This window comes from Eleutherodactylus coqui, chromosome 6 (genome assembly GCF_035609145.1).
Source record: "Eleutherodactylus coqui strain aEleCoq1 chromosome 6, aEleCoq1.hap1, whole genome shotgun sequence".
NCBI classification, from domain to species: domain Eukaryota; kingdom Metazoa; phylum Chordata; class Amphibia; order Anura; family Eleutherodactylidae; genus Eleutherodactylus; species Eleutherodactylus coqui.
Genome location: NC_089842.1, coordinates 227,138,869 through 227,149,224, shown reverse-complemented (window position 1 = coordinate 227,149,224; position 10,356 = coordinate 227,138,869). Strand labels below are relative to the sequence as shown.

The window sequence follows — 10,356 nt, the reverse complement described above, 5'->3', positions numbered from 1 at the left end:
TTTCTAAGTTATATTTGCTGGTTTTGGGTTCTGCTAGGAGTTCGGCAGTTCAGGAGTGAGAAAGACGTAACACTCGGGTGGAAGAGAACATCGTTTTGAAGAGGGAGGGGCCACAGAGAGTTGACTAGCAGTTCAACTAGATCCAAGTACGACGCTCGGCGGGGCCAATCTGGGGCTATGAGAATTACTTGGAGATCATCCATGTTGATATTCTTGAGAAGTTGCGGGATTAGTAGGAAGGGGGGAAAGGTGTACCACAACTGAAATTACATCCAGGGGATTACAAGTGTGTCCATTGTTCGAGCTAGAGGGTCCTGAGCCACAAAGGTCAGTAACTTGTGATTGATCCTGGAAGCCATCAGGTTGACATTCGGCTGGCCACACCTCTGACATATTGTCTGAAATACTTTGGGATGTAGCTCCCAGTCTCCTGGATCGACTTTCTCTTTACTGAGGAAGTCGGCAATCCAGCTGTCTACCCTTGATATGTGTACTGCCGAGATTACAGGTGTCTCTTTGTCAATGTTAATATTTTTGCAGCTTCTGCCATGGCCCTCATGCTATGAGATCCGTCTGTAATTTATGTACGCGACATAGTCAGTATAGTATGTTTTGCCAAGCGGGATACTGGAAGATCTGCTACTGGTGAAACTGACCATTTTTTCACAAAGTACTCTGGAAAAGAATACATAAGGTCTAGACGCTTAGGTATAGTTATGCGTTTGTCAGGAATATTCCATTCCCTGGACAACACATCGTCAAAATCCACATGGGGAAGAAAAGTCTTTTGAGAACGTCTGAAGAAAAAAGTCACCACAGATGCAGTAGGAGTCAGTTGCCATAACAGACTCGTTGTAAGTATTGGATCAATCAGGCTTTCCACCATAATGGAGAGTCTTAAGCCTGTTCTTCATCTAGGTCAGAATCCCTAGGAAATTCAGACAACTCGCCCTCCGAGTGACTATTGTGTCTAGGATAGAATTCTGATTGCGCTTTTGGAAGTGCCGAAAAGGGGGGATTATGCAGGAGATCCAGATGACAGTCGAGAATGGGTAGGCCTAGTTCTCTTTCGTGGTCTACCGTGGGAGACGTCCTGCAAAATGGAGTCGACACTGTCAGATACATCCTGAATGAGTGGACTGGACATATGCTCTAACTTGTCTAAAATCTCTGTGGATGCCCTAGTAAGGTCCAAGACCGCCAGTGACAGAGAATGTGCCCATTCCGGCTTGGCGATCTGAGAGGGCTAAACAGAAAGGGAGCCAGCAGTAGGATCTATGAGCACCTGTCACAAGGGGATACAGTTAGAACAAAATTGCTCCAACTGTCCACAAGAAAATTTAGTTTTGCAGTAAGAACACACATAAAATGTGGCCTGTATAGAGTCTTCTGCTCTGGTGTCAGACAGGGCACTAAAAAAGACCTATAGCGATATTCACTGTTGCACACTACTACTACAAGGTAACTGCAGGAGGAGTAACACAGCAGGGGAGCTGGCTACCAAGCAGCACTTACCCTTGTTCTGTGGAGCGATGGCCCAAAAGCTGCAGGATGCATTCCAAAGGTGGAGTAGATCCCAGTATCTCCATGATTGGTACCATAGGTCCTGGCAACACTGCTTCAAATGAGAAGACGCCAAGTGGGGAGGTCCCAGAAGGGCGCAGGCAAGAGAATTGAAAAAGTGTACTTATATGGCGTATGCACGGGCTAGAATACGGAGGCCTAAATTAATGTCCTGGCAGCATCCCACTGGCGAGAGCAGTCACTGTGTTTCCCCTCCCCCCGCATTCAGTAGGTGCATGCAGTGCTGGAAGTAGGAGCGGCGCAGGCAAAATCCCTAACACGGGAAGAGGATTGAACTCCGATCACTTGTGCGAGCAGTCAGACGACCCCACCATGCCACCAGGGGCAGTCCCCCTCCTCGATCTCGGGGGACTCCAGGAACCCCCTGGTGGTTAGCTTCATTCTGTTCATCCCCTTCGGCGGGATAACAGGGAGCTGTGTCCCACAATGATAGGGGCAAGAAACAAATGTAAAGCATTTTTATTGTCCAAAAGTAATAAAACATAGAAAAGCTATATTACATATAGATTTCATATCTTGGTAATTGTACCATAAAATAAAGCTGACATTTATTCCGTACAATCAATGGCGTAGATATAAAATACAAAAAACACGTTATTTAGCTTCTACAGACTGAAATCTAATGAATAAAGCTAAAGTAAAATACATGCAACATTCCAATCCTGGACTGTTACCACAAAAACAACATCAATTAGAAAAATATTGGAACCATTCACCATTGTGTAATAATGGTCGCTGCGTCCAAGTACCCGGATTACATAGGGGTCGTACCATCGAAGGTCTCTGTACGATATGAGCTGACCTTCCTACTGTAGTAATTTTATTTTACAAGAAGTCACACATTTCTGAGCAATTTCTGTTCTGACTGTGGTTTCCTGTGTGTATTTTTCAAAATTACCCAACCCTGATGAAACACTATGCAAAACTGATGTTTATGCTGATAGCATACCAGTACTATACAGTAGAGTGAACAACCTTGTATCCCCAAACCAGAGTAGGATTAAAGAGAACGCCTCGCCAAGAGTCATAATAAACCGTTCCAGGAACACTTTCAGCTATGAAAACACTTACTCCCACCAACTCCGAGATATCACCCCTGGCACATCCTGAAATTTTTGACAGCAGTGGCCAGGCATTCATGCCACCACTCCATTAACTTCAATAGGACCCACTGGAAAGCCACATTCAAAAATCTTTTAAGTGATGAACATAGGAAAATGTTCCTTTGGAGGGGTATCTTTCAAGTCACCTTGTGGGAGATTGCCAACATTCACATAGTCGCCATTGAGGTTCACAATCTAATTTCTGTACACCAGACAGATACATAGAACAATTTCAACAAACCTATCAGTATGGGATTTTTCTTGAGTGTCAGCAGAATCCCAAAGATATTCAAGAAAAGATCCAAAGTTCATGCAGATTGTCTTTCGTCAGATACAAATTATAGACCTCCGGGCCGCAAGACAAAAGTGTTAACAACAGAACTATTGCACAATGTTTTGTAAGAATGAACCATCCAAGTAGAGATCCCATATAACATTAGACCAGCTTCATGAATTTGGCACCACGCAGAAATGCTCCACAGCCAAACGCAGAAGGATCACATGGCAAAATCATGACCGAGTTTCTTGAGACCAGTTGACCGGGCCACCAAGTTTTAAGACTGCCATAACACGTTATTTTTGGTCTTCTTGTCTTGCGCAGATTATATTACTTTTCTGCAACCTTGTAATCCAAATGATAAACATGATAGCTGTTTCAACATAGTCTACTGGTGGATTGATAAAGTCACTGATAGGAAATCCATTGTTAGGAGGGCTACAGGCCATTCAGATGCGGGCTGAAAGCTTGATGAATATTCTTGTGGATTAGCAGGTTAAAAGAGTTTTGGTCCATGAAGTATTACAAGAACGCCATAAAGTCCCATTTCAATATCCTCACTACAAGTGAAAGTACCTGTGCGGCCCACAGATGGCTCTTCGTAGTTGGGTTGACAACCTGAGTCATACTTCCAGGCACTTTTAGGCGTTGGACAATTTACTGCATACCAACTCATTATACCTTTAAGCTGTTTTATATTATTTTCATGCCTGTATAGGATTGAAACAAGAAAGAGGTAATCAATCTACAAAAATAGACACAGTATTTGAGATAGACTTTAAACGGATTGTCCAGGATTTTCCAAAAATATGGCTAAGAGCAGGAAATGTCGTCACTCCGGTGTTCCTTACCGGTCCTACAGCGATGACATAGCGTACATCATTCATGTGACCACTATAACCAATCACCGACCTGAGCAGTGATGCTTGCATGTAGGGTATGTGACCTCTAAGGTCAGGGATTGATAGCAGTAATCACATTAATGAAGTATGTGATGTCATTGCTGCAGGACCAGTGAGGAACACTGGAGTGGTGGGGTATTCAACTTATTTTACCTGCTCTTAGCCACATGTTTGAAGATCTTGGAAATCCCTTTAAAGAGGTTGTCCAGTGAGGGCAAATAACCCTTTCCAGCTGTGTCGGAACCACCACTTCCAACCCAGTCCTAACACACACTTGGTGTGTTTTCCTCCCTCTCCCCCTTGTCAGTGACATCATTACAGAAAGTTGGCTGTTCATATCTGTCAAACCCCTTTCTATATCTCTGCATCTGTCATGTGTAGAAGTACAGTGTTCAGAGTAGCCTGCAGAGGGTGTTAATTAGTTTCTGCCACACTCAGAGGGAAAAGTTATAGCTCAGTGAAGCTGGTAAGCTGGCTGCTAGCCAGAGAGGCGGTGAAGGACCGCTTCGGAGACGTGGTGCCTGAGGTCCGGTGTGGACCAGTTCTGAGCCTGTCTCAAGTTGGTGAGACAAAGACACTCTCTAGACACCCTGGGCAAAATTAGTGACGGGAACTCTGTGGGTTTGTGAACCCTAGATAATGGACTCTGTGATAAGCTTCACAAGTTCATTGCTGTGGAATAAAACGGGAAGGCACCAGATTTGAAAGAAGTCGCATCTCTGGAGCATCTGTATGCATGTGGTGGCCATTTCCAGTTCGAGAGGTTGGCAATCGACAGGCAAATAACCCCACTTGCCACATGTGATGGAGAAAAGGGCTGGCTTAGTTATTGAAATGAGCCAAACAGCCAGCCCCCTGCGATTATGTCATGAGCAAAAAAAGTGCCATATCACATGACCTGGTTTTGGAACAAGCTGGGCTAGAAAAATATTTCCGTTTCCTGGACAACCTCTAAATTGTCTATAAGGACAGACCATGCTCAAAATGCTATCAGTGCAACAGGCATAATATCTTACACAGCCTAAACAGAATACGGAGTTATGTACAGTACATGGGTTTGTATAAGTGTAAAGGGACCCTTGCTTCTGGTTCAGGGATTTTCAGATGACCTTGGATGAAGTTGGTAGCACGGAGGTACAGGAACAGCTCACATGGGGTCCGGAAGCAGACATGTATGTTCTCTATGACAAACAGGTAAACAGCTTAAGTCCTGTTCTGGGGTCACTCTCAACAGTGTGCCAGTTGGCTAGTAAAGAGGCTCCATATTAGCGGTATTGTGTCAAAAGTGCACTACTCAAAAATTGTGCTTCTCAAAATCACTTAAAGGTCCTCATTAATCCTTATAACAAGTTTCTATTTACCAAATCACCAGTAATATATTTTCCAGCAACTCTGTATCACATCAGCATTGTCAGGCAGAATGGAGGAAGGGAACAAGAAGGCAGAAGTCTGTCTAATGCTTGTTCTCCGCTCAGCCTTTATCTAAAAGAAACATCTGTTCCGATGAGGAGCTCACATCGGCAGGGCTAATACTGCACAACGCAATTTCTGTCACACCAGGGAGTATCCCTTGCTCCTCACTCCATGCTGCACAGACTCGGGGAGTATCCTCAGCTCCTCACACTGCAGCATAACTGCACAGACTAACTACTTCTTGTCTCAACTTCCTGCTCAGAGAGCTGCTCCTCATTCCCTTCCCGGTTCAAATTCACAGTAGTTTAAACATTACTGACAAAGCAGAACATCAAATGAACAATAAAAGTCAGCAACAACCAAACTCCTATTGCATAAGCTTTACAGAGCCGAAATAAAGTACTCATAGATGTCTATGGAACCATAGTGCACATCCGAGTGCCTCCATTACCATATGGAAATTGTGGCCTACTCCATTAGATGGTATATTATAGACAGTCTTCTCTAGAAAACATCATACAGCACATATAGTCCCAATATAGGGAGTCATGTTTCTCTATACGAGCTGCATGCACACTGCCCCTCCACATACACGTGGCCGTATGCATTCATATTACTGTCAAACGTATTTTTCTTCTATTTCTACAAGGCCTTTTCTTACATTTTTGCCCTCTCTGTGTCATCACCTTGATATGTTAAACATTCTACAATTGTCTTGAGGCTTTTGTACAGATCTGCTATTAGTAATATGTCTTTCACACCCTCTATCTATTTTTAGTGAAGCCACCAAAGTGTTTTTCCTGGTTGGTTTAACCACAAAACGCCTCATCAAGAGCAGCTGAACATTTACAGATGTTTGAACAGATATACAGTATAAAAGGGAGAGTCCTCAACAATTGATGTCTTCTAATGGCTAACTTCAGTGATGATGACAACCTCTTTCGAAACTATTTGTCTCATTACTTTTTTTCATTTTTGTTTTTCTTCCCAACTTTCAAAAAATATGATGGTACAAATATAATGTTACGTTTATTCTACGGGTCAGTGTGATTATGGCAATACCAAATTTAGGGTGACTACCCCCTAGCGTTTGCGAATTTGCTGCGTTTTTTTCCCCAGGTGTCTATGGGGCTTTCTATGTTAAAAACGCATAGTGGCAAAATTACAATTTATCGCAAAATCGTGATTTTGCGCGATGCGATTTTAACATTAACAAGTTCCATAGACCCCTGGAGAAAAAAAAACGCTGCGAATTCGCAACCGCTAGTGGGTACTCACCCTAAATTTCCCCCCATATTTAACCCCTTTACGCAACAGGACGTACACTTACGTCCTGTGGATAGCGCGAGATCAGGAGAGATCCCGTGCTATCCAGCAGTGGGGGCCGGCTGTCCGTAATAGCCAGCCTCCCCCTGCAACAGCGGAGGTGCATTGGGACAGCGCCCACTGCTGTTAACCCCTTCCCTGCCACGATCTATGTGGATCGTCTCATGTAAAGGGTTCACAGAGGGAACGCGCTTTCTCTGTGATGTCATCGGACTCTTGCGATGAAATCACGGAAAGCGAGACAGGTTGCTATGGCAACAGGATGCCAGATATACGCGTCCTGCATTGCCAGTGCCTATGATCGCTATAACAAGCGATAAGGCATTGCAGGGCAGAAGTCCTGCAATGCTTTATCAGGCCTTAGTCAGACGGGCGTTTTTTCGCGCGATTTGCGGATCGCATGACGGATGCGCATCCGCAAATCGCGTGACCGGTGCCCGAAAATCGCCCGAAAATCTGCTCCTAGCCGTGTTTCATTAGAAACGGGCTGGAGCTGTCCAGCGCATTGCATTCAATGGAGCCGGCAATACAGCCGACTCCATTGAAAGCAATGCGCTGCGGGCGAGTGTGGGATGAATTGTCAGGAAGGGCTTAAATATATAAGCCCTTCCCTGCAATTCATCCAGAAAAGTGTTAAAATAAAAAATATATACATACTCACCTGCTCCCGGCAGCCGGAGTTCCGCGCAGCCGGCCTGCAGTGGGTGTGAAGGGGGTGTGAGTCAGACCTGCCCCCTGATTGGCTCAGCGCTGAGCTCCATTAAATTCAATGGGCAAACATCGTTCTTCTCTGCCACAGCTGTTACAGCTGTGGCAGAGAAGAATGATTTGTCTTCTATATGTTCTCAATGGGGTCGGCGCTGCTGCCGCCGGCCCCATTGAGCGCATATAGAGAAGAGAACAGGAAACGCAGATCGCAGATAGGTGCGATCTGCGATTTCTGTTCTATAATTTATCGGACGAGTGCATAAAAAGCACTCATGTGTCCGATACCATTGCAAAGCAATGGTTTTATAAAATCGCCGGACGCATGCGCATGCGCAAATCGCGCAAAAAAACGCCCGTCTGACTGAGGCCTCATAGTGATCATAGGTGTGATTCTACAAGTCCCCTACAGGGACATAGAACATGTACAAAAAAAGATAAAAATAATTTTTAAAAAAAGGAAAAGGTTGTATACGTACGACACGTGCAATAAATTGAACACACTTTTTATCCTGCACAACAAAAGTGTAAAAAAAAACAACTAAAAACTGAGGCAAAATGCTTATTTCTTTCATTTTGCCTCCCTAAAAACACAGGTGATCAAAAAAGCCGTATGTACCCCAAAATGGTACCTATAAAAAATACAAGTCCTCACAGATCTCCGTCCATGGAAAAATAAAACAGTTATAGGACTTTGAATGCAGTGATTTAGAAAAAATAATAATTTCGGAAAAAAAGGGTTTTTATTAGAGATGAGCGAGCATACTCGTCCGAGCTTGATACTCGTTCGAGTATTAGGGTGTTCGAGATGTTCGTTACTCGAGACGAGTACCACGCGATGTTCGGGTTACTTTCGCTTTCTTCCCTGAGAAATTTGCGCGCTTTTCTGGCCAATAGAAAGACAGGGAAGGCATTACAACTTCCCCCTGCGACGTTCAAGCCCTATACCACCCCCCTGCAGTGAGTGGCTGGCGAGATTAGGTGTCACCCGAGTATTAAAATCTGCCCCTCCCGCGGCTCGCCACAGATGCGTTCAGACATAGCTCAGGGAAAGTGCTATCTTGTTGGAGCTGCTATAGGGAGAGCGTTAGGAGTATTTTAGGCTTCAAGAACCCCAACGGTCCTTCTTAAGGCCATAGAAATCGCAGATCGCACCTATGTGTGATCTGCGATTTCTGTTCTCTTCTCTATATGCGCTCAATGGGGCCGGCGGCAGCAGCACCGACCCCATTGAGAACATATAGAAGACAAATCATTCTTCTCTGCCACAGCTGTAACAGCTGTGGCAGAGAAGAACAATGTTTGCCCATTGAATTCAATGGAGCCGGCAATACAGCAGGTTCCACTAAAAGCAATGGGCTGCCGGCGTGCGCGGGGATGAATTGTCGGGAAGGGCTTAAATATATAAGCCCTTCCCTGCAATTCATCCAGAAATGTGTTACAATAAAAATATATACCGGCGTATAAGGCGACGGGGCGTATAAGACGACCCTCCAACTGTTACCTTATACGCCGGTAATATAGCGGAGCAAAGAATAAAATTCATTACTCACCTCCCCCGGTGTTCTGCGGTGCTCCTGCAGGCTGTCGCTCCCTCCTGGTCCCCGGCAGAGCATTGCTTTTTCTACAAAGGGCTTTAAATCCCCGCCTCCAGAAACACACGTGCCTTCAGCCAATCCCAGCTAATGACAATGATGTCATTGAATGGCTGTGATTGGCTGAAGGCACGTGTGTTTCTGGAGGCGGGGATTTCAAGCCCTTCGTAGAAAAAGCAATGCTCTGCCGGGGACCAGGAGGGAGCGACAGCCTGCAGGAGCACCGCAGAACGCCAGGAGAAGTGAGTAATGATTTTTATTCTTTGCTCCACTGTATTACCGGCGTATAAGGTGACAGTTGGGGGGTCGTCTTATACGCCCCGTCACCTTATACGCCGGTATATACGGTATTTTTATTTTTACACATTTCTGGATGAATTGCAGGGAAGGGCTTATATATTTAAGCCCTTCCCGACAATTCATCCCGCGCAGGCCGGCAGCCCATTGCTTTCAGTGGAACCTGCTGTATTGCTGGCTCCATTGAATTCAATGGGCAAACATCGTTCTTCTCTGCCACAGCTGTTACAGCTATGGCAGAGGAGAACGATCTTTATGCTGACAGTGCGGGGGGGAGGGGGGGCCCACTCTTGCCGCTATTGTGGCTTAATAGTGGGACCTGGGAACTTGAGATGCAGCCCAACATGTAGCCCCTCGCCTGCCCTATCCGTTGCTGTGTCGTTCCTATCACTTTCTTGAATTGCCCAGATTTTCACAAACGAAAACCTTAGCGAGCATCGGCGATATACAAAAATGCTCGGGTCGCCCATTGACTTCAATGGGGTTCGTTACTCGAAACGAACCCTCGAGCATTGCGAAAAGTTCGTCCCGAGTAACGAGCACCCGAGCATTTTGGTGCTCGCTCATCTCTACTTTTTATTGCAGAAAAGTGGAAAAACCTAAAAAAAAGGACTTTTGGTATTGTTATAAATGTACCGATTCGTGGAAAAAATGTATTGTGTCATTTATGCTGCATGATTAACGCTGTGAAAAAAGCCCAAAAATCTATGGCAGAATCTATGTGTTTTCTCTCCCTGCGATCATAAAAAAATGTATATAAGTTTTACAATATAGTCTATGTACCCAAAAATGTCACCAATAAAAACTACAGTTCGCCACGCAAAAACCCTTATATGGCCGCGTCGACGGAAAAATAAAAAAGTCATGGATTTTGAAAAATGGAGATGAAAATCTGTCAAAAATCATTGCATCCTCATGGCCAAAATATGTCCTTAAGGGGTTAAAGCCTTGTGGAAACAGTGGGGTGCAGATCTGTCCAATTCGGCACATCACTGCAGAGACTCAGAGATACCACGGCAGTGGAGACAGCCAAGTACAAGCTGTAGGCATCCCTGCATGTTAACCCAAGTCAATTATGTCCCCACCCTCAGCTTGGTGGCGACATAATACAACAGTACCGAGCCATACGCATGAGCAATGTTTTCTCTCACAGC

At 44.9% G+C, this 10,356-nt stretch overlaps 1 protein-coding gene across 1 annotated transcript in view; it reads right to left on the bottom strand.

Moving 5' to 3' along the window:
- Window positions 1-2,028: 2,028 nt before the first annotated feature.
- Window positions 2,029-10,356, bottom strand: part of LOC136571856 (SLAM family member 5-like) — a 58,400-nt gene continuing 50,072 nt past the window's right edge. The window contains exon 10 of the mRNA XM_066572476.1: window positions 2,029-3,674. Within this exon, the coding sequence (XP_066428573.1) occupies window positions 3,658-3,674 (17 nt within the window). The 3' untranslated portion in view covers window positions 2,029-3,657. The remainder of the gene's footprint in view (window positions 3,675-10,356) is intronic.